This window comes from Motacilla alba, chromosome 4 (assembly GCF_015832195.1).
Source record: "Motacilla alba alba isolate MOTALB_02 chromosome 4, Motacilla_alba_V1.0_pri, whole genome shotgun sequence".
In the NCBI taxonomy this organism is placed as follows: Eukaryota; Metazoa; Chordata; class Aves; order Passeriformes; family Motacillidae; genus Motacilla; species Motacilla alba.
In genome coordinates, this window is record NC_052019.1 from 28584409 (window position 1) to 28608517 (window position 24109).

The 24109-nt window shown below is 33.8% G+C and overlaps 1 protein-coding gene across 3 annotated transcripts in view; it reads left to right on the forward strand.

The window, feature by feature from the left end:
* TUSC3 (tumor suppressor candidate 3) overlaps positions 1-24109 on the forward strand; it is a 108001-nt gene that overhangs the window by 25578 nt on the left and 58314 nt on the right. For 2 of the 3 annotated variants that reach the window (XM_038135052.1, XM_038135053.1), the window contains exons 2-5: positions 10626-10795; positions 18493-18610; positions 21358-21498; positions 22037-22177. In XM_038135052.1, the coding sequence (XP_037990980.1) occupies positions 10626-10795; positions 18493-18610; positions 21358-21498; positions 22037-22177 (570 nt within the window). Of the gene's footprint in view, positions 1-10625; positions 10796-13831; positions 14006-18492; positions 18611-21357; positions 21499-22036; positions 22178-24109 lie in introns of those variants that run through there. The other variant, XM_038135054.1, reaches the window with a different exon arrangement.

The window sequence follows — 24109 nt, forward strand, 5'->3', positions numbered from 1 at the left end:
GTTAATTACTTATCATCACCACATCTTTCCTCTGACATTACTCTCTTAATTCACTTGCTGTGAAGAGGAAAGTGAGAAATTTAATTCTGTTTTTTTAGCTTCCCAGTGCACTAATCAGCAAGATAACCTTTTGTATTAAGGTGCCAATAAGAAATAAGTACTTGACAATTCTCTCAGTAATACCAAAAGACAAATTCATGAGGTCTGCCTATGTGTTGATTTTGGGGTTTCGGCTTTTTTGTTGTTGCTGGTTTTTGTGTTTGTTTGGTTTGGTTTTTTGATTGGTAATTTTGGTTTTATTTGATTGAGGGTTTTTTTTTCTTTCTTTTTTTTTTTTTTTAATATTTTGGAAGATGAAGAAGCCAGAGTACTCATACCCAGAATATTTTTCAATGACATGCTTTATGTATTCTCTGTATGGAGTTAACCAGTTGTTCTTTGCTTGTATGGAGAACTCTGCTGATTTGTTGATTTTGTTAAATGTCGCTTAGCTTCCTCTAAAATTCTTTTCTGTTATATACCCTCATTTCCCTCATTTTAAATGTCTGTTATATAGTAACAAAGAAAGTTGAAATACTCTTGTATTCCTTGTTGGAGCAATTAAAAAAAAACAAAAACAAGTGTTATGCTTAAGGAAATTCTGTCAAAATTATTTCAGTATGATTCATTGAGGTCTCATTGTTTTCCTTTTCAAGCAGTTATATTTCTGATTACCAAACAGTGCTTATGTGCCTTGAAACAATTTAATTTCTCCCCCTTCATTCTGGTACGTTTTCATTCATAGAACCAGATCTTCTCTGATTTCTTCTGTATTTACTCTTCATTTTACATTTCAAATGTTGAATTGATTTGTCTTTAACTTCTTTCTTTTAACAGTAGCTGCTACTGCTCCTTCCCAGTCTTCTTTTATAATCTAATTCACTTTAAATTCTTGATGCTTTCCCTAGCTAGCCTTTCATAAGATTTTTTTAATAAAACTTTTTGTTGTAGCAGTTTGGTCATCTATTCTGTACTTCCAGGGATTGGAAATACAGCATCTGTATTTTAACCTGGTGTTTTGAATAACATAAAAAAGTGAAGATGAGGAAGAAAGCTTTTTTTAGCATTAGCCATGGTTTGGTTGTCTGGGTAATTCTTCAGTGTAGCACGGTGCTTAAGGGCTTTGAGGGATTAGTCTCTATGTGGTTCCACAGAGAAGAGAGCTGAGTTATCAATGTCTTTGTAAAATGTCTCTCTAGCATGACTGTTTACAGAGACCAAAAATGATCCAGATTCTATTTAATTTTTTTAATTTTTCACAGAGAAAATCCAGTAATACCCTGAACTTTTGTTGCTCTTCTGGCTTTTTGACCCCTTTCAAACTGTGATTTATTGGTAGCATTCCACCAAAGTCAAAACAACATCAAATTTCTGAGGTGAATTACTACCTCTCTGTGAAGTTATTATCATCATTACTTTATCAGCTTTCAACGTAAAGTCTTGTCATTGCACAAATATGCAGGGAAATAGGCAGAAAGGGAAAGATGATTGGCAATATTTCAACAGCAATTCAGTGTGTGAGTTACTTTATTGTGAAACAGGGAACAAATACACTTTGGACAAAGGAACAATTTTGTTGATGTCTGTCCAAGTCACTTTTTCTCTAGACGCTACTTGCTCTGTAAAGCAGGCCTTGCTTTCATTAATACAAAAAACCAAAAAATAGTGTGGAACCACTCTTCAGTAAAGTGATGTCTTTTCACGCACGTCCTTTAAATATCATGCTTTACACCTAATGTTCTGAAGTTAAAAATGTTCTGAGGAAGAACTGAGAGAGTTGGGAATGTTTATCCTAGAAAAGCAAAGGTTCAGGAGGAGTTATGTCAATGTAAATAAATACCTGAAGGGTAAAGATGACAGCCAGAATCGTTGGTGCCCAGTGACAGGACTGGAGGCAGTGGGCACAAAAGGAAACACTAGAGGTTCCATCTGAACATCAGTGAACACTTCTGTACTGTGAAAATGACTGAGCATTGTCAAGAGTTGTGCAGAGGTTAGGGGTGGCTTGTTTTGTTTGGATTTTGTTATTACTTGTTTTGGGGTTTTATTTGTTTTGTTTTGTTGGGGTTTTTTTTGGGTTTTTTCCTGGTTTTTTATTTGGTTTGGGGCTTGTTCGTTTGTTTTCCCTAAGGAACATACTTCATAAGTTATTTGAATTTTTCCCAGGGCAGCATGTCATTTGGGATACATGGGGTACTAGAACTACATGCTCTGGTGTGTACAAAACTAGTATATGAGCAACCTGATCCTGGATTACCAGGTCCTTATGGCTTACTCTGTAACACTTTCTTTTTAATAGTGTAAGAGATTCAGCTGGCGAAGACATTTTGCAATAAAATTGAGAGGGAACAGCTGGTTATATAGCACTATATGCAGAACATTCAACTTCACATACAGTGCTTGAGAGTAAAAAGAAAGAACTCATTTTCACATTTTCAAAGACACTGGACTCTAGTCTTAGAATGAAGAAAACAGAGGAGAAATATCTGTAGTGTCAAACCTTTGCTTTTAGTAGTGAAATACAATTTCTTAAAATGATCGAGGTTAAATAAGGCTGTCTGCTGATTTCAGCAAACCGTGAAGAAGGGAAGAGTTACTTGTTTTTAAGCATAAATACAATGTTAATAATGTGTTGAGAAGTCAATATTCTTTGTAGCAAGGGAGAGGTACACAAAGTATATATTACTTCCTGAATGGCTTTCAGTAGTTAACTCATAATTCTACTCCGTAAATTGAATGCTCTGAGGTGACTCTTGCAGAAAGCTGAACTTAACGAAAAAAAACATCCTTGGGGTCCAGAAACTCAGAATGACAATCTAAATAGCAACTAGTTTAAAAGGCTGGCTTAATTATGTTCAATTTTACCTAAAAACCAGAAATATTTGAAAATGGCAGGCCAAATGAGTTGATAGCAAACATCTTGATAATCTGCAGCTTTGAGATGTGTTCCTGGATTTAGAAAGAGTTTTGATTTGTGAAATAATAATTGTTCATGGAGTTAACTTGAAGTATCTGCATAAAAATCACAAACTTAGCACTCTTAAATGTATGTCTGAATCCAGTTGCAAGGAATTTGAAGGTTCTGAATATTGGAAACAAAATTATAGTAATTTAAAATTAGGAGTTTGATCTTAATGAATTGAAAGATATGTGCAGAATTAGTTATAACTTTTTGTGCATAATTTTAATATTTAGCTTAATATTTTTTCCCATCTTTAAGAACTTCTGCAATATTTTTACTAGGTCACCCTGAATTGTTTTCCAGTGAGAGTAAATGGAGCTTTTTTAGCTTTTGTGTATAACAAGCACTCTTGGAATCATCCTGGATGTCCTATATTATGCTCTCCTGAGACTAATGTCCTTCCAGTATAAAGGTGACCTAAGCAAAATGTACTTTGAGGTTTAGCTGGTGTTTTTGCAGTAGAATCTTTTCTCTAATTCATAATTCAACCTTTTGATATTTCTCATTATCTAATGAATTACTTCCATGCTTATAAAGAAAAAAAGTAAAATGAAATTTTAGATGAAAAGCCTATAGTCGTATAAGTCATCTTATCTAGGCTTATTTCTATAAAACTTAAATAGTTTACCTTTTGTTTATGTAATGCAATACAGTAGGTATTATCTTCCCTGAAATAAGCTGTGCTCTTGTTTACAGTGCTAGAGTCTTACTCTGTAATTCATATTGTTGATCTTATAGCCTTTATTTAAACCAGATGAACTTTATTTTTAAATGAATGTAAGTTACTATAAAGTTTGTGACAAATTGTGAAAATTTTGAAAAGTATTAAATAGAAAACAGAGTTTCTTGTATTTTGAAATCAATTGTCAATTTTTGATTGTACTCAGTGGAAATTGACAATCTTTGTAAAATCAACTGGACAAAATACATCCATGTAAACCGTTACACAGGTTATTTTCAATGTTGCATCTTTCACAGTGTAAAAAAATTAATGTTAATTAATGTTAATACTTTTATAATGTTCAGAAAATGACAGCTTCTTGTAATAGGAAATTAACCAGACTTTTCTGAAACTGTTAATAGAACAACTTATGGGCTAAAATAATAAGAAAATTAAAAGGAACAAAAAACCACAGTAGTTTTGATTCTCTATCAAAACTACTAGTTTTAGTTCATTTATCTACTCAGCTTTAAAAGGACATTTTTAAGGTATTATGCCACAATGTAGGCATTTTACATAAAGATGAAAATCAGCATCTCATTCCAAAAAGCAAATCCTCAGTCACAGCTAAATGACTTTGAGTCAATGGAGCATAATATTAAGTCAGTCATACTCTGCCAGCTTACATGGCTTCTCAATTATGTTCAGGCAATGGCTTTTTGTAAATAAATAAATAATCCGAGAAGGAAAAAAGTATCCAAACAAATTTCTGTATATCTTAGTGGTTAGTAATATTTGCATTAATTCATGCATCTCTTTTCTTCCAGAGGAGAAACTAGAGAAGAAAATATTTGCTGTACTGATAGTCATTTTCAATAGAAGAATTAGTTTATGAGTGTATGGCTGCAGAATAATGTATCGCTCACTGGAATATTCAGATACTTAATCCTGGAGTTCTCCATTAGGCCTAGGGTTGCAAATCCAGAAATTACAGTTTGTAACTTTGACATGACCCATGGTTTCTATTCCTGTTTAAAGACAAGTTCAAAATAGAGACTAAGTATTTTCGATAAAGCTACTGGTGCTGCTTGGGTTAATTTGAAGAGGAATAAATTTTGACAAAAGTGAAATATATTTAATTTTTTTTCCCAGGTTTTAGAATAGCCTGCAAAATATTAGAGAGAAGAGTGAAGGCATAAACAGATCAAAGAAATTACTTTTCTTAGCACTTTCAAGTCCATGAGCTATTTGAGATCTTGTTTAAAAGACTTATGCAGGAAAGTAGCCTTCTATCTTCTCCCTTTCTAGTGTGTAAGAAGTATTATATGAAATTTATCTAAATATATGCCATTATTGTGTGTGGAGTTTTACAAATGATAAAAATATTTTTATATGTTCAAGGATACTGATATGTTGGTAGCAAAAATTACATTTTAATGCAGACATCAGGTGACCAAGGGACAGCAGAAGAATGAATGCCTGTAAGAATACTTAGAATGTTGAATCCATCATCTTTCTGCCACCAATTTAATGGGGTCAGTAATTGCATGTCTGTGAATGTTTATCAGACACATTTTTAGAGACGTTAGCTGTTCTTACAACATACTGGTGGAATATGTTTATTAGTGCAATTAGTTTCTCTGTACTATTATTCTTAGTGTAATTAAAGACTAAAATGGAGACTGTTAAAGTAAATTGGAATTTAAGCTACATGCATTAGATAGATTTATGAGATACTTCACATGCAGTATCAGTGCAACCTTGTTTTGTGGTTTGCTTTTTGTTTGGTTGGTTGTTTTTTTTCACAATGAGTGTTGTCCTAAAATAATTGTGTATAGAGCTAGCATTTCTTGGGGATTTAATGCACCTGAGTGAACAAAGCAGAATTTTCATCAAGGGTGGTTTTTCAATCTGCCTTAGCTAGTGTTGGTAAAATACATATAAAGGAAACATGGAAATTGAGCCACTTTTTATTTTTTTATTAATTTGCAACATCATTTCAGAAATACTTAACAAAATATGTAGTTAGCTCATCTCCAGTAGCAAATGTAGTGTCAAACCATTAATTAGAAACTCCTTTCTTTATTTCTTTCACTACAGAAATGGAAATTTGAAGTACTGGAGTGAATTGGAATTTTTTATCAGGAAAGGGGAATGGCTTGGTAATAAACAATGCTTCAGCCTTATTCGTAGATTGAATCTCTGGCTAATTTATACTTTTCCTGGTATAGAAATCTCATGTTACTGCTTTTGACCCAATCTTTCTAGAGCTGAGGTCTTTGTCTTCCAGGTTCACATACTGAGCAGTATTCAGGACCCTATTGCATCAGAAAAACCTGAAACCTGAAAGATGTAAAGTGTTAGAGCTGGTATTTTTATAAAGGGAAGGAGTCCAATTTGAACACTGAATCATTGAGTAATATCATTGGAATTTAGTTCTGTGCTTTTTTCCAATAGCCCCTTATGCCTTAGGTTACCTGTGTCATGTTATTCTAACAGAAGGCAAAGTAAATGAAAGGAAATCTAAAGAAGAAATCTTGAAAATATCAGAGACATTCTTTGGACAGACAGAGCAAGCAGCACTTAGGAAAATATGTGTGGTATTTTGTTTTTTGTTGTTTGGTACCCCCTGCCCACAATAGAGTCTTATTTGGACCAAAAGAAATTGAGAAAATCTGGCCAAGAAAGACTGAAAGTCAAGTGAGGCAACACGTGCGTATACAGGGTGAGTCTTGTTGTTTATGCTTTGTCTTGTAGGCACTGTGTCTTGGGAGAATGAATAAGTAAAGCTGTGTTTTCAGTAGCTAATCTGCTAGTCACAGAGTAGGAAAGGGAAGGCTTGTAGATGTCAAGCTCTATTGGGTTAAGAAGCAGAGAGGAGATATGGGGGTTCACTGGGAAGCGGTCCCTAATAGGGAATTGCTTCGGGTGCAGATGCCAGAAGCTTGGCCTGCTGGCATCTTTAGTTTCATAACTTGTCACACTTACCTTTTTGACAGGTAGCTTGGTGGTTTCATCACATCACTGGGAACCAAGATCTATAATAGATGACATTTACCTTTTTTCTTTTGCTTTCTTCATGACTCAATAATAGGGAAAACTGCAAATGGAAAAATCATTTACTAGCCTTGAGGATAAAAGAGGAATTTTTTAGAACTATTTTCCCATGCAACTTTTATTTCAGTGGGGAGTGCTCATCTGCTTAACAGGATTGAGGAGAAGATACCAATGACTGTCACTATTTCAAGAGCAAGGACAATTTTCATAGGTGATTGCTTTATGAAGTAATCCCATTTTCTAAAAAATTAACAGCTTTACTTGTTGTGTAAGAAAATTCCTGGATTTTGGATTTTCTCAGATTTTTAAGGTTTTTTTAGTTGTAAAACTGTTGTGCCATATATTTTCACTTGCGACAAAATGGTATAGGAGCAGCAAGTAATGTTGTAGTTTTGTTTGTTTACAGAAATTAGCATTCATTTTGTTTGCACACATAGGTCATACATGTTCTTATGTTCTCCTTGTGGGATCAGCTAATGAAAATAAGTAAATGAGACATGGCTACTTCTTCATTAATTGATTTAATGTTCTCAGTGCTTTTACAGACTGTTATCTGTTGATCCTTTTGCAGCTATTTGCAACATCACACCCAGAGTTTTCTTTTTGCAGGAAGAATTTCCTTTGTCATAGTTAGGGTTTGGGTTTCTTGTTTTTTTATTTGTTTGTTTGTTTGTTGGGTGTTTTCTGTTTTCTACAATTCTGTCCTAAAAAAATAAGATTCTTACAAAAATATCCAAATTAGATTCTGAATTATGAAATCCTTAAGATTGGTCTGCTGGCTTCAGTATACATAAAACACACTTTACCCTGCCCCCTGCCTGTTAACACAATGACCAATTTTCTGAGTGTAGTGTCTGTTAGGTGGGTGCCTTTTTGATCCAAAGCTGAATTAGACAGTTGGAATTCTAAAATGTGCCATATTTCCTTAAGACTCAACTTCATAGTCAAATGCATGGCTGAAATGCAAACTTTTATTTATCAGATTTATTTCTTCGATTTCATTATTAATGAAATTAGGAAATGGTTGCTAACTTAGGAGCATATAATTGTGAAAGTATTTTGTAATTGACAAAACCAGTATCAGGCCTTCATATTTTTCTAAAGACTTACAAGTCAGAAAGACGGCACTGTGTATTCTAGAGATGTCAGTCCCAAAGTCTCTTCTATTAATTACTTTGCAAAAGGCATCTTCTGAAATAAAGTGTACAAAATATTGGTAGGATATCAAAGTGCAGTCAGTTACCTAAGAAAAGTGTAGCCTATAGCAGAATGTTTTATGAGGCAAGCCACTATCTGCAGTCTATTTCATAACTTTCTATTTGAAAAAATATATTTCTTCAGAATGCAGTGAAGCAAGTGTATACGTTGTACCTAATGATTACACTCCTGAAATATTAGTTTGATTTTACCTAGTTTAGTACACATATGAAGTTAGTGCAGTTAATAGCTTTTTACTTGTGTGTATAGGAAAAAACAAACAATGAGTGATAAAAGTGGTTGAGAACATTATAGTGAATAGTGCACAAGAGCTATGTAAAGGTGATGTTACACATGGCTGAATCTAAAGGAATCAAGACTAATTTTTATTGGCATCTAGCTTCCAAGTAAAACTAGATTTGGGACTTCTCTGAGTAAGATTCTTCTATATAACTGTATTTTTTTAGAAGCAAATTATGTAGCACTAATAGAACTGGATTTTTTCCCTCTCATGTTATTTTCTTTTTGTCAAGATCATGCTTTTGCTTTCATACCCTTAATGCTATTTCATGGGTTTCTTTTCTTTGAATAAGGCCTAATCTGAAAAGTCGTTGTTTTTCTGTACCAAGTAGGATATTATGCATCGTTCCTTTGTTAATATAAAAGTTATGTCTTTTTATTAGTTCTCTTTGGTTTATCTTTTTGCTTGAATACTTAACGCTCTTGGATATACTAGTTCCCATCCCTTTTAGCTCTTTGTATTTTATTGCGCATTACTGGCTGGAGTGCCTGATGCAAAATGAGTGAATATTTTGAAATGAAGAAAGATTTAATCCTGACACTGCTAATTGAAGGATATCTTACAAATGTGTAAGCTTCATTTTTGTGTAATTTGCTTTATGATTCTTTTTAAAGAACTTACATAATATCTTCTTGAGGCAAAACCACCAGAAACATGTCTTTTAGAAGAAGAAAAATTATAGTTTTAATTGAATCATCGATATTCTCATGATAAACAAAGTTGTAATCTCTCCTTCACATTCATGGTTACAAATACCAGCTAAATTCTGAGAACAGGAACAAAACCCTAAAGGATTTTTTTAATAGGGTAAATAAATGCTGGTATTTCAGAACTGTTCATGATCCATTCTCCTCAAAGCTTCTTTTGGACTCAAGTCTTCTGATGACCTGTGCCTAGGGAACACAGCCCCTAAGGGGCTCTGATAATTTTGAAGGTGGAAGTTCTGACGGTCAAAATATAATTTTTCTTTATCCTTGCAGTTTATTCTTTCCTTCCTTCCCCTCATATATCTGTCTCTACTCTCATTCATAGCATTACTGATTTGTCAAAATGTTACTAGATGACCTAACTTTTCTACTCTGTTCAATTTTTTAAAAAACTCTCAGAATAGCTACCTTGTCTCCTTGCTCAGTTGTTCTTACACAGTGTTTGCGTTTTACCTGTCATCAGGCTCTCTTTTCTGAGAGTGTCCCTATTTCAATAGGTTTTTTAAGCTAGATTGTTCTACCCCTCCCCAGTGGAGCCTGACCAATTTGTAAACCCTTTTACTAATTTATGTGTATTTTAACAGAGTTCTTGCATCTTCAAGTTTTCTGAAGTTAGTTTCCTCTTTCTCACTTTCTGTTCCTGTCTGCCCCCTTCTCTGTCCTTCTCACTTTCTCTCAGCACTTAGCTTCTCAGTTGTAATATTCCAGTGTCCTCCTCTCTTATTTTTAGTTTTTATTTGATAAAGGCAGCTTCCACAGGGCCAGTGAGCAGGGAGCTGAAGACTTAAAGCAAGATTGGTGCATTAATCCTGATACGCTGTATGCAGCAATCCGCCTACAGCATGGTCAGTACAACCTTGCTGAACCCAGGTAACTTAGGAAACGAAACACTTTCTGCTGAGCATGTGTGGAATCAGGTTTACTTAATAAAAAAAAAACCAAACCAAACAACAACAACAACAACAACAAAAAACCTAAATAGGTTTTCATAAGAATAGTTAGATAAAGAGGGCCATCTTTTAGTATGTCTCATAGCTTGCTTTTAAATCATTCATGTGATGGAATGCTTTCAAGCAAAAGAAAATACACAAGCAGATTTTTCTTATACAATGGTAGTTCAGTCAAAATATTTTGTGCTTCTCAGTCCTGAGATCAGCTTGAAACATTGATCTCATAATGGAATGTACCTAGATGAGTTTATACGACACTGCATGAATTTGAATTCAGTATGATACATTAGTAGGAAATTTTAAACATAGTAACTATTTCTCTTTCTTTGTAGGTACATTTTTCTTTCATCTTTATACTCAAGTGAATGACAATATTACTAAATAGAATAAATACAACATAAGGCTGTGTTTTCTATAACTTCAGTTTTTTAAATGGAACTTAAATGATTCCTTTACTGTTAACTTCTAGTTAGGCAGTGATCCTTACTCTACTCCTTTGTCTTTGGTAGCAACCTGTTTGATTTTATGTATTCTTTCTGTTTCAGACCGTGTTGAGTTATTCTTTTAAATACTTAAAATCTCATTGACTACATGAAATACTAAATTATGCTGTTAGCTATACTGCTACATACCGCTATATATAACTTCCATCTTGAGTCCAGAGGCGTTTGGAGGGTGCAAAGGCAGAATATAGATACAAAGCACTTAAATTTTAAGCTTAAACATTCCTCATGCTTGTCCTCAATTACAGAATCTTTTGGCTGAGAAAGTGGAACAGCTGATGGAGTGGAGTTCAAGGCGTTCAGTCATCCGCATGAATGGAGATAAATTCCGAAGGTTTGTGAAGGCTCCACCTCGCAACTACTCTGTGGTAGTGATGTTCACTGCTCTCCAGCCACAGCGACAGTGCTCTGTTTGCAGGTAATTTATACCTCAGTGACCTTTCTCATCTTCCTTACCTGTTTTCAAGTGAATGTTGGAATCAATGTGCAGTATGCCAAGTAGGGTTGTTCTTTGCATGGGGTAGATGCTCACTAGTCAACAGGCTCACGTGCTTCTTACAGCACCTTTTCAACTGCATTTCATCCATGTGTCGCATTTTAGAATTTGTCCAGGTTTTGATTTTTAAATTGCAGTTGAATAAAATGTGCACAGCTGAGGATGACTTTCTCTTTAGGAAATTAGCTTCATTTTATTGTTAACCATGGTCTTTCCAAAGACATTTTGTGACAAAAGTGATTCATTACCATTTAGTAATATGGCACTTTGCTGATTTCTTCTGTTAAGAGATGCCCAAGATGTTCATGCTGATGTCTTACCCTCTGATTCCTCAGCTTTACACAGTTCTTACGTGCTAGCACATTTTTCCATAAGGTCATAGGTATTGTGGAATACTGTCTGTCAAAGCAATTTGATGTTTTCTGGTAGCTCCATTCTGAATATGTATTAGAGTGCCTCTAGTAGTCTTCTAAGTTCAAGATCTCTCTCTGCAAGTTGCTAGTGCAATAAGTTAATCCAAAAATGACTAATGATAGGGAAATAGGTCCAAGACACTGAGAGGTAGTCATGCACTTAATTACCTCACTAAATCAGAAACCGTGCTAATAAAACCTTCTTCAGCCAAAATATGCATTAGAAATTACTGTATTTAGCAATAAATGGGATTATTGAGTAGGGGGCTCTAAGCACTATTTAAATAGGCAGCAAAATATTTTGTATGACTATGAAAAATGTAGGCTGTATATAAGGTAATACTATTTCTTGTTTTTAAATACATTTATTTAAACTATATGTGAAGTTGGTAAATGTAGCAGTGTGTTAGATTTCTGATGTGTTGGAATGTGACATTTGCAACTGATACTATAACTTGGGTACCTGTAATTGTTTATGGTTTTTATTAGGTTTTTGGTTTTTTATGTATTAATTTTCTGTCACTGAAGTCAGTTGGTCAGTTTTGAGGGAGAGTATATAAATTGTCTTTTCACTTCACCATCCATATATGAACTGTGAAGCTGAAGGATTAGGTACATTCTAGTACAGTTAGAATGTACTTGCAACATTCTTAGGTGAAGTTAATTTTTAGTTCAGTAGTTTCTTTGCTGTTGTGTCTTCTTTATGTTGACAGAGTTCAGCTTTAGGAGATGATACAGGAGTTGAAAGTTTACTATATTGTTTTATGTCATTCCTTTTTTACCCAGTAGGTAAATCTACAGGAGATGCACCAAGTTCAGCTTTATAAGGGTCATCGTATTTGTCATTATAATGGCCATGGCAGATTATTTCCTTGTTCTACATATAGGTCTTTTGTAGGGCATTATTTTTTTAGTTTTGTTTGTTAGGGCATTTTTTTTTGTTAGTTTTAATTTGTAGGGCATGTTAAACAACATAAATATTGCTGTTATTAACGAAGTTTATTTTGCTTGCAACTGTATATTGTTTACCGAAAAAGAACTTAAAAACTTCATCTTAGGAAAGATCAGACTAGATATCTTGTACAGTAGCAACTGAAAATCTTTAAGCATAACATGAAGGAAAAATCAGCATACTACTTTCAAGTGGGTTTGTTTAAATAAATGTGCAGTTGGGATCCACTTGTTCATGTGAAATAAAAGGAATTTAATGGGGTTGATCATACTGCACATAAAACCATTATCAGGAAAATCGACATTTTCAAATCAATGGTTAATTAATGGACAGGAGCACTGAAAGGCTATATAGAACTGAAACACATGCATTACTTGATTGTTAGCTATTCACTAGCCACGTTGCCTAAAGGCTAAATTGATTTTTTAACTTAATCTGTAATGTTCTGTGAAGATGCTCTTGTTCAAGATTTAAGTTAACTGCTACTAGTCAAAATATTTTTGGAATAATTGCATAGAAAGAAAAAAATCAGTATCATATTTCAAATATGAAGAAGTATCTAGTCTGAAATCTTTGAGTAACTTTGTCACAAGAATGAGAACATTTTTTCTCTCTAAAAATTGAGTGTGGTTGGTTTATGCACCACAAAGCTATCAAAAAAAAAATAGTTTTCTTTTCCTTTTGGTGTGTAGATTTGACACTTCTGTATTTTATCTTTCCATGATGCATGTGGAAAGATGACCAGATTTGTCTCAGACAATCTGAGGATTTTTGTTGCTCTGTGCAGCAAGAGTATGTTACAACATCAGTCACACAAATCACATGATTTGTGAAAGTGTATGGAAATCATATCAACTTAGTGTTAAAATGCTGCGTACAAAGAAGTCTTTGGGACACTATATATTTAGATAAAGCTTTTGTATGTAAAAAATATCCATTCAGTCAATCCTGTCTGAATCAATCTAGTCCTAACACGTGAAGACTTCTGAAAACCAGCAGCTATGTATATGTATTAGTAGATCCCCTAGTCATACTTCTAGAGTTTTTTTTTCAATGAAATTTTGTCTTTATTCTAAAGCAGACCTCTTTCATCTAGCTGTGTGGGCAAACAAACAAGTTTCAGTTTTCTGATCTAAAAGAGTCTTGAAAGACATCTGATGCCTTTACAGCTGTGTTAGTGGTAGCATAAATGTCTGTTTTTCTGTTGTCCCAGTTATTTAAGTTCAATATGACATAGCTGCTGTTAGGAAATGAAGTAGGAATAACTGATTAGATATTCAGTGGGCTCTCAAACAGAGCTGGAATGTGTTTCTAATGGCTTAGGATGGGGTTTTTTCCATGCATGTTTGGAAATGTGTTTGATTAAACTGTTCTGGTTCCAGGAAATTAAACTTAGTTAGTTTTAATTGATTTAACTGTTACTGCTGTTCTTGGTGTATATATTCTTCAACAGTACATTGGAAGTAGATACTGAAAGGCCCTTTGATGCACTGTGATGATGAATCAGTTTGGATGAGCAGTCAGAAATAATCTCACTCTAAATAGTGACTCCTCAGGATGTAAGACTAGCTTCCTTTTTCCCTTTGTCCTTAGGTCTTCATTCAGCTAAATAGTTTATCTGTGTTACCCACATCAGTCACACTACTAAAAAAAATTACTTATGTATATAAGAAGGAGAAGAAACCACGTTCACTCTGACAGGAATATCTTCACAGAGATGGAGGGACTGTTCCTCAGCCTGTACTTTGTATTGCATACAGGCAAACGGTAACTACTGGACTAACTTGATTGCATTTTTGGGGGAAAATTTGCTGCCTGCTTCTGTGCCTTTCAGCTTCTTGTATCTTGCAATCTGCTCCCTCATTTTATTATCACTACATTTTCCCAAAGTGATCAGCACCTTTTACCAGCCAGAATTCAGTGACCCTCACGGCCTCGCTTGATTATTACTGTTTTGATTTTCACCTACAAAAGAGCTTTAGTTCAAGCCTGCTGATGCTGACTGCTCCTCTGCATCTTCAACTGTAATAATTAGCTCCTTTTTTGTTTGTTGTTGTACCATCTGACCACTCCATAAACACATTATATGAAGTCTTTTAGTTTGCTTTCTAAGCTCTGCTTCTCTTATCTGACTGGCAGAAGCAACCATCTCTGGTTTAAATACAGGTGCATACAAGAGGTGTTTTGTTTGTTATCAAACAGTTCACAGTTTTGTCTGGTTCATTTTTCAAATCCATTGTTGGGGTATTTTCATTTTGAAAGGAATTATCTGGGTCAGAGGAATGAGACTAGTCACTTGAGCTTTTCCCCAACAGCTGAAGCCCATCAACAAAAAGATGCATATTTTGTCTTGTTTTTTTTTCTTAGTGTTCCTTGAAAAGATGAGAAGGAAATGGAAAAATACATGAGAAGAGATTCCAAATAATTTTATTAGCGTCTACCATATCAATGAGACCTCCAAGAGGAGGCTTTTTAATTCTGAAAAAAAAAAATTTAGTTGGTTTCCCTGCTTAAAAAAAAATCTCAGAAGACATCAAGAAGCTGATGCAAGAGTAGATCAACAGCAAGAACAATTGTGGCAGTCAAGGAGCATCATCAGAAAGATGAAACAGGATCCAATGTCTTTTCGTTTTTTGCTAGCTGATAAAGAGCAGATAGTGAGAAAATTGTTCACAGGTATCTGAAATGTAATGGGACCTTTTGTTCAATGAAGGAATAGGAAAGTTGGAACAAGCTGTTGAAAGTTCTGCAATTGCTTTTCCTGTGCACTTCAGGACCTTGATGGAAGTATCGATGAGTCCTGCTCAACAAGGCAGTAATTATATACTTGGATCATAACAGACTCCTTATTCTTCCTGAGATCACAAGTTTTTATTCTTTTACTTTGCAACTTCTACAGAAGAGGACTTCATAGCTTCTTTTCATCTGCAGAATATTGAAAATTTCATGGGATGCTGTAAATAGAATAGCATAGATTTTAGCTTGCTTTCTCCTTTTACAGATACCTAGATTGCAAAACCTGAATGGTTTTCAATGAGTGTTTATACTCTCTGTTGCATTGAGTGAATTTTCTGGACATATTTGTAGGTTTATCAGTGCTTCTCATCAAGACGTGAGTCATCCTAAACAAAATCAAATAAGCATTCTGAATTTATTGCCTTCTTGACACCGAGAAGATGTTAAAATATGTATTTAGCCCCTTGTTCCTTCAGTTGTAGGGAGCACCATTGCAAATAAAAGCCAGAAGTTGTATTGGAAGTAAATTGCAGCACTGATCACAGTTTACTTTAAACAGACGGATAAGAATGTGTAAGTAACCTGGTAGTACATTCTGTGCCAACTGTACATTTTACAGAAAATAATGCTTTACTACTTTGTTTCTCAAATAATTCCATACTCTTTTATTCTTTTCCTAATATTCAGTTTGTGTTTTCCTTACTATAATGTCAGACCAATAGAACAAAATTAATCTCATTAAATATAGCTCAAGTTACATAAATCTGATTAACTGCTATAGACACACACATAATTAATCTTTTTAAATAAAACTTTTAATATTTCATGAGCACCTCTTGCATAATGGAAGGATGTCTGTAGAGCATTTGCTTAGCAGCTTACTTTCCAGTATATTGAATTTTCTGAGTAAATCTAATAGTAGCATTCCCTTTTGATCTGGCTACTATTTTCTGCCAGCTGGTCAATATTACTGTTGTTGTTGCTGGCTTCTGTGTTGCTATTATGATGAAATTCTAAAGAGGTGACTATAGCAGCAATACCATTCAAATCTTCTCCATCTATTTAAAAATCCAGTCAAGCAAATGAGCAGTGCTAACATTATATTCTGTTGAGTTCAGATCAAGTGTAGTTCTTTGCTTTTATACCTTTATAGATTTTCACATAACTATTCTAGTAATTTTGTATAATTGACATTACTTCCTAGAAACAAGCTGATAGAATGGGTATGGACTAATTATAGAGATAGGTAGATAAAAACTTGACAGTTGATATTGTCAAGTTGATAACTGATAATTGAAGACTTAGTGCTTTTGCTTTTTACTGTTATTGTATCTGAAAAGGAATGAACCAGTGCTACAAAAAGTTACTAATGTTATTCTATCCGAAATTTTTCAATTGGAAATTATATAGTGGTGTGCAGGATGATCTTTAGTTATGTGTGAATGATAATCCTTTAACTTCGTATTTCTGCTGCTCCTTGTTTCACTTTTTTCCTCACCCTTCAAGAGCTTGTATGAGGATGCATCATAGAATGGTTTGCTATTTTTAGTGAGAGGATGAAATTGTGCTTTGAGTCTGTTACAAAAAATGCAGTCTTTTGCAAAATAATACCCATTAATTCAAAATAGTTTAAAGATGCAAAATATATGAAGATCAATGGGAGCAAGAGACCTCTCAAATAGTGGGGCCATAAGTGGAGTATCTAAATTTCCCAGAAATACTGTTTCATCACAAGTGAAAGGTAGATAAAGAAGAATGTGGCATCAAGATGAACTGATTTTCATCTTGTTCTTATAATAAAAATGGTTCAGCTTAAATATAGCAGGTTTAACAGAAGACTGCACTACAGATATTGCTTAAGATTTTACAGCATTCCTTTGATGTTGTCTGACTGCCCTCTTCAGGATGGCAATGAATGTTAGTCTGCATAGTGATAATATCTGTTTCTAGAAGTAACCAATCTAATACCTAAATTGCTTCTTTTCTTTTTTTAATTGCAAACTGCCCATTGAGTAAGGGTGTTAAGTAGAAAATTTTACAGAGTCAGGTAATAAGGGTGAAAGTTGAGTTTTATGGTGCTTCATGTTATTTAATTCTTTGTGGTAGTAAAGGATCATCAATTTTCATTTTAAGTCTTGGCGTTTTGTATTTTTTTTTTTTCATGTACAGTAGATTTCTTAATACTACCAACTGTGCTGGAGTTTGTATGTAATATATTTCATGTCTAAGGTTGATCTCAGTTATGGAGAAATGGGGAAAGTCTTAGGATATCTGTGATCCTGTAATTGTCTTCCCCTTCTTTGCTGTCTCTTATATTTGCTCAGCGCAGAGTTTCTCTTGCAGCAAACAGATTTTTGCATTTACAGCTTTTAAATAGTGTTCTGCACCATGAAACACATAGAACTGTTTTCCTAGAAACACTGTTTTGAGAAAAGCTGCAGAACACATTTACACTACTTCAGAATCTTATCATATGCAAAGCTGAGTAGTCAAGTGGTAAAACACTGGTTTGGACTCTACAGTCCAACTGGTTTGCCTCTACAGTCAACGGTAATTGATTAAACGGTAATATGGAAATTAGCAAAGCAGTCTCTCTAAATCAGAAAGTACTGCAAGCATTCCTTCATTTTGGGTTTTTTCCCCCTGAATTTTTGTTGGTATAGATTTGTCCTGTGGAATAACCTGTGGTTTTATGGCGCTGTGTGTTTAGACGATGTCATTGCTAGTATTATTGTCCTGGAATTCCCTTTGTCTTTCCCTTCCTCTTAGTAAAGTCAGAGCAAAAATGTTTGTTTTGGTTTGTGTTCTCTTTGGGTTTTTTGGTGGATTTGTTGGTTGGCTGGTTTTTGTTTGTTGTTTGGTTATTTTATTTAGAAGGATAGTTAGTAGCAAATCATCTTCTAGAGCTGATAGAAAAGATTATATGTTGTACAAAACTACCACATTTAAAACAACTTTTAGAGAAATAGTCTGGAGTTTGTTATGCTGCTTACAAGCCTACTTTTTATTCTGTTAGGATCATTTCCCCAGTGCTTAGCAGCTTCTTTGGCTCTCCTATGGCTTTGCTACTTTAGGAACATACTGCTTTCACCGTTGTGTGTTATTTGTCCCCTAGTTTCAGAATTCCGTATATACAGCTGTTTCTAGCAAGTATATCCTGATAGCACACTCGAGGGCCATGTAAGCATATCCTCGCATGGGTCTGTTAGCAGATCTATTTGATACTTGCAATTCAGACCAGTCCTATTTACTGAGACTTTAAATACAGAAAACATTACTTTTTTTCTTAATATCATCTTGGGATTTCTCTTGTATAGTTTAAGCTTATACATTTCTAATTTTGGAGGTGACAAGTTTGAAACAGAAAGTTGCATAAGGAGCTGAAACTTTTTAGTTGATAGTATGGATGTTGAGAATGATACTACAGATGTAATTCACCTAACCATTGCAGCTGATTATAGGATATTTTTTGCAAGTGAATGGCATATGAATATACATTTGTTTCTTTTCCTTAACAGGCAAGCTAATGAGGAATATCAAGTGCTGGCTAATTCATGGCGCTATTCATCTGCTTTTTCAAACAAACTGTTTTTCACAATAGTGGATTATGATGAAGGGGCAGATGTTTTTCAGCAGGTAAATGTTGAATACTGTAAAGCATTATTAATTTTTAGAACTACATGTCAATTTATTAAATAATACAAGATAAATTTCTATTTGCAGGTGTGTACCCCTGTTTTGTATACAATTTCCTTCTGTTTAAAAACACAGCAGTTTCTGTGACATCAGTGAAGACAGACTCTATTAATAGCCACTTCTAGTATTTTCCAAGTGTAGTTTATTGTCTCTGTTTATAGATTGCATTATATGAATATATGCAACTTTTTTTTCTAAACAAGTGTTTCAGCCATTTTTTAGAATTAAACACATTGTAAGTAACATTTTTATTTAAAGATTTCTTTTATTTTCTTTTTAGGGAAAAAAAGATCTTTATCAAACGAGCCTTTTAATTGCTTTTATGTAGTACAATATTCTTCAGTTTCAGTAATATTTAGTCTGGAAGTTCTTCAGGGAAAAGAGAAAAGACTGTTATACATTTCATTTGTTGGCTATGAAGAGTAAAAGTTGGAGAATAGTTTAAGGTCTGCTGTGAAATTGAGAAATCAAGGAAATAGGTATCTCTTGAAAATGAATACTAAATACTGACATGCTTATCTTTGATATTTGTTGATTGATTTAAGCTAAAATTGCAGATTAGGAGGAGTGAAAAACTTTGAGGGTATCTGTATTTTTTAAGTACTTTTTTTGAAGTGTATGACTTAAAATGTTCAGGGGAAAAGATTAATATGTCTTTTAAAAATACTTACTTTAAAAAGTTTAAATAGTATGATTAATAAATATTTTTACTTCCAGTTCAAACATTAGAATGCATTGTGTAAAAATGGTTATTAGTGGCTGAAGATCTTGCTTTAAAAATTAAGTGGTTTTTTTTTTGCTATAAACATCAAAGACTTTATAACCTAGAGACTATGTAGCCTGGAGAACTTTATATATGTTGTAACCCACATGGTTATAATAATACAAAATATTATAACAAAATATACAAAATATTTTGTTTGCTCTTGCCTTAAACCAATCAACAGTTAGAAGAGTCCGGTTCAACTTATTCCTTGTGTAACAGGGCACAAATTCAGTTTATTTCAAATGGTATGCATCTGAAATCATGTTTACATCTAGACAAAATTAAACATAAATATGTAATAGATTTTTTTTAAGAGACAGCATGTTAAGAATAAGTTATACTGACGACTATTTCAAGGTGGATTTGAGGAAAATGCAGTTCTGACTTTACATTTATGTGTGCAAAGTCATGTAATACTGATGCCATAGCAAAAAAAACCAAAAAAGTAATGTGGATTTGATTTTTGCAGCTTCTGCCACATTTATAGAGAAATGACAAAGCAGTTCCAGATCAGCTACCTCCTAACTCTATACAATGTCTGAATGTTTCTTTAACTTATAAAATATTTTATTTAACTATTTCACAATATGTGTCTCAGGCTTTCATGGAATATTTTTTATTTCCAAATAATTTCAGTAAGGAAGAGGGCCATTTTTTTTGCTTAGATGGAAAATATTTTAGTAGTTGGCAATTTCTTTTGATAAATTCAGCTTTGTACTTGATTCAGTATAAAGTTTTGCTAATGTGGTGTGAATTTAATTTTTCAGGAATTGAAAAAAACTTACTTGTTTATCTAAAATGCTCTGTATTGCATCACCTTTAAGTATTACCCCTGATTTTTTAATGTTAATTTTAATTTTTTCTAGTGCTTTTTTGCATGATTTCTGAGATGGCCTGAATACAGAGGAATTTTATATAGTGAAATTACATTTTCCTATACTACCTTGCAAAGCTCAAGTCAAAATTTCAAATAGCAAATATACATGTAGATCTATTTGTTTATCACTTTTGAGGATTTTTTAATATACTGTGAATAGTTCCAGTGGCATCAACACATGAATTAACAGTAACTTCTAGGGCAAGTTACATAGTTTGAGCTAGTTATCCAGTCCTTTTTGGGTTCCAAAAAAGCCTGGCCACTAGTGGTTAGTTGTGGCATTTGGTGTGGTCCCAGGGCGAGGGAAGAGATGAGAATCTGACTCCATGTTTCAGAAGGCTGATTTATTTTTTACTACATTATATTATATTACATTAAAGATGCTATACTAAAACTATACTAAAAGAAATAGAGAAAGGACATATCAGAGGGCTAGACAAGAAGAATGAATATTAAAAACCTGTGACTGACCAGAGTCCCAACACAGCTGGACTGGGATTGATCATTAAGTTAAAACAATTCACATGCTGGGTAAACAGTTCTCCAAATCACATTCCAAAGCAGCAAAACAGGGAGAAGCTGGAGGTTCCCAGCTTCCCAGGAGAAGAAATCCTGGCGAAGGTATTTTTCAGAAAATATCATGATGACAGTTAGTCTCTTGTAGCCAGTGTCAAGTTACTTTGCTTCTTTAAAATTATAAGTTAATATACTTTATAAATTGGTTAGGTGCAGGGTTTCTGTTTTACCAATTGCAGGAAAGGTCTTACAGTGTGTGAGAACTGTAAAGTATAAGATAGTCGTATATAGAAAAGCTTGTGGGTGAAACATTCTGAATAATTAAACATCCTGAAGGCTCTACTGGAAGGAACATTGTGAGCACTCTTTTTGGAGGACTGTATATGAGAATATTTCAAAAAATGTAATATATGCAGGCAAGTGATATTTTTATGCTAATTAGATTTGTGTTGTTGAGGCTATTGTGGTGTTATATTTTGAGGATAAGGTTACTAATTTTTTTTCCTGCTGTTTTTCCTGGTTTTGTAGCTGAATATGAACTCTGCTCCGACTTTCATGCATTTTCCTCCGAAGGGTAAACCCAAGAGAGCTGACACATTTGACCTGCAGAGAATCGGATTTGCAGCTGAACAGCTAGCTAAATGGATAGCTGACAGAACAGATGTTCATGTAAGTCTTTCAGCAATTTTAAAAGTGGAAGGTAAATGTATCTTTGTGGTTTGAGACAGGTTTACGATAAATTCCATCTTTCCTTAATAACTTTTTGTCAAGTGAGGGTTCTATAGCACATTAAAAAAAAACCATTTTTGGTACTTATGAGAACTTCTGCAGATTATATTCCATTCTTGCTTTGTTACAGTCTAATTCTGGATTAAAACAAGCAGTAATAATTAGTTGTTAATAAATAAAATGTGCTTTAAAAAACTATATGCAAAATACTTAGATTCAAAGGTAGCTGCTTTTAGTTCAGACACAACCTGCAAATTTTTGAAGAAATAATGTTTCAGAGTTGCATAGTTCCAAATTAAACATGAATATTTTTCACAGTATGTGCTCATTAAAGAAAGTACTTTTTTTTCTTATTCAAGTATATTTAGGGACTGGTTTTGCTGACTCTGAAACCAGATTTCAGGTGCTCCATTATGTTTGGTGCTCCACGTGGAAGATGATTCGTATTTAAGCATTTATTTGCATTTTTTCCTTCCAGATTAGAGTGTTCAGGCCTCCTAACTATTCTGGTACAATTGCACTGGCTCTTCTGGTATCTCTTGTTGGTGGCTTGTTATATCTCCGAAGAAATAATCTAGAGTTCATCTATAACAAAACTGGCTGGGCCATGGCAGCTCTGGTATGCAGATTTTCCTTACTAATATGCTTTTTATTAATTTCCTATCTTAGCATATGTTTTCATGTTTTACAGGATAAATTAAAAACCATTGCATTAGTACATTGTTCAGAATGATACTGTCAGAAAAAGATTCATAATCCAGATTTTGGGTCTAATTCTCACAAGAAGTGAGTATCAGTTACTATGAGTTGACTCACTGAAAATTAGCAAATTCTCCGATAGCTTCAGTTTTTTATTTGAACTTTAGTATGAAAATATTTCCAATAATGGTTACTGATGTTTATGGCTATGGTTCAACTTGCCCTTTTTTGATAAAATCCAAAATGTCAATCAATTGGTTTAGCATAGATATTGATGTCAGACTATATCACTTTAGAGTAATGAAAGTTTGAGAAAAAAAAACCAAAGGCTTATATGTTTCTAAGACAGTGATAAAAGATCTGAGAAACAAAGAAAAAGAGGGAATTGTTTCCAAAATTGGTTTCAGTAGTACTGACCTTAACATTATGCTGTTAACCTAAATGAGTATAGGATGATCTTAGTGTTAGCTCTGAGGAAAGACTAGACCTAGCCAAGTGTGTTTGAAATATTAGTCAACTAAATCCTCAAAACCATAAATAATGAATGAAGCTTGCATTTGCTTAATAGTGTGTTTTTTTACATGGTGGTTTTCAAGTAACTGAGTAGACTGATGAAAAAAGTGGGATGTGCAACTCAGTCAGCTGTCTCAGTTTTAAACAGGAAATGGTATTCAGGGATGATAGATGTTGTTATAGTGCATCAACGAGCACTCATTTCTCTGACATTGTTGTGACTGACAGAAGAGGAAAAATCTGAGGAAAAGCATCAAAGGCTTAATTTTCAAGGACATGGCATCAGAAACATGGGTTTCAAAACTAGAATAGTGTCTATAATTATTGAGTCTAATCCAGTATTTTACTGTACTAGTAGTTATGTCTGTGGAGAACACTACCTTTAGAAATTCATCCACGTGTTTTTTGCAATATAAACAACGCTTTTATTCTTTTGCCATTTGAATGATTATTTATTCCTGTGATCATTTTAAAGACTTTTACTCAATTTTTATCAATATGAATTAACCTTTCTTGAAAGGACATGGCTAGGATTTTATATGGAATATGATTTTTTTTTCTACTTCAGCATTTATGTTTTATTTTTGATCTACGCTCCCTTTCCCAAGAAAGCTTCCACCAGGTGGTCTTTTGAGGTCACTTTCAACCTGGGCTATTTTGTAGTTCTTTGTGTTTTAGTTCTGCTAGACTTAGGTTATCCTAAAACTGGTTTTTCCTTTTCAATATCATATTACTGGTTTGCTATTCTGCTCTGATTCAAAAATGTGAGAAGATACCTTCTTTTTGTGGTACTGTCTCCCGATGGGCCTTTGGCAGGCTTTATCTTATAAACATCAAAAATAAAATTACCTAATATCTGTTAAGTTCTAATTTTTATGTCTAGATTGTTAATAAGATCTTAAGGAAAGCTCTTTGTTCTCAATTCTTTAATATTTGGCATTAATCTTGAATAATGGCTACTGATAATGCTGTTTTCTCTCATGTGCTGTCATAGCTTATCCTACTAGTTTAGGAAAATGTCTTTATTTAAGCAGATTGTTAATCTACACCATACATTGAGGAAGGACTACAGACCAAGTTTTCAAATAGACCAACAATAAGACTAGATATCAAGTAGAATGAATTTTCCTTTTTATCTAGAGAGCCAGGATCAGAATGTCTTCTTTGTTCCAGGATGTCATTTGGAATATCCCGAGATCTAGCAGAGTTTTGACATGTCTCTCCCAAAGCCTTTAATATTTAGTTCCTTATATTTTTCTAGGTTACCAATTTTTTTCAATTATAATACTTCCTAAAGATGCTCTACCACCAGTTAATCTCACATTTGATATGTATCAGT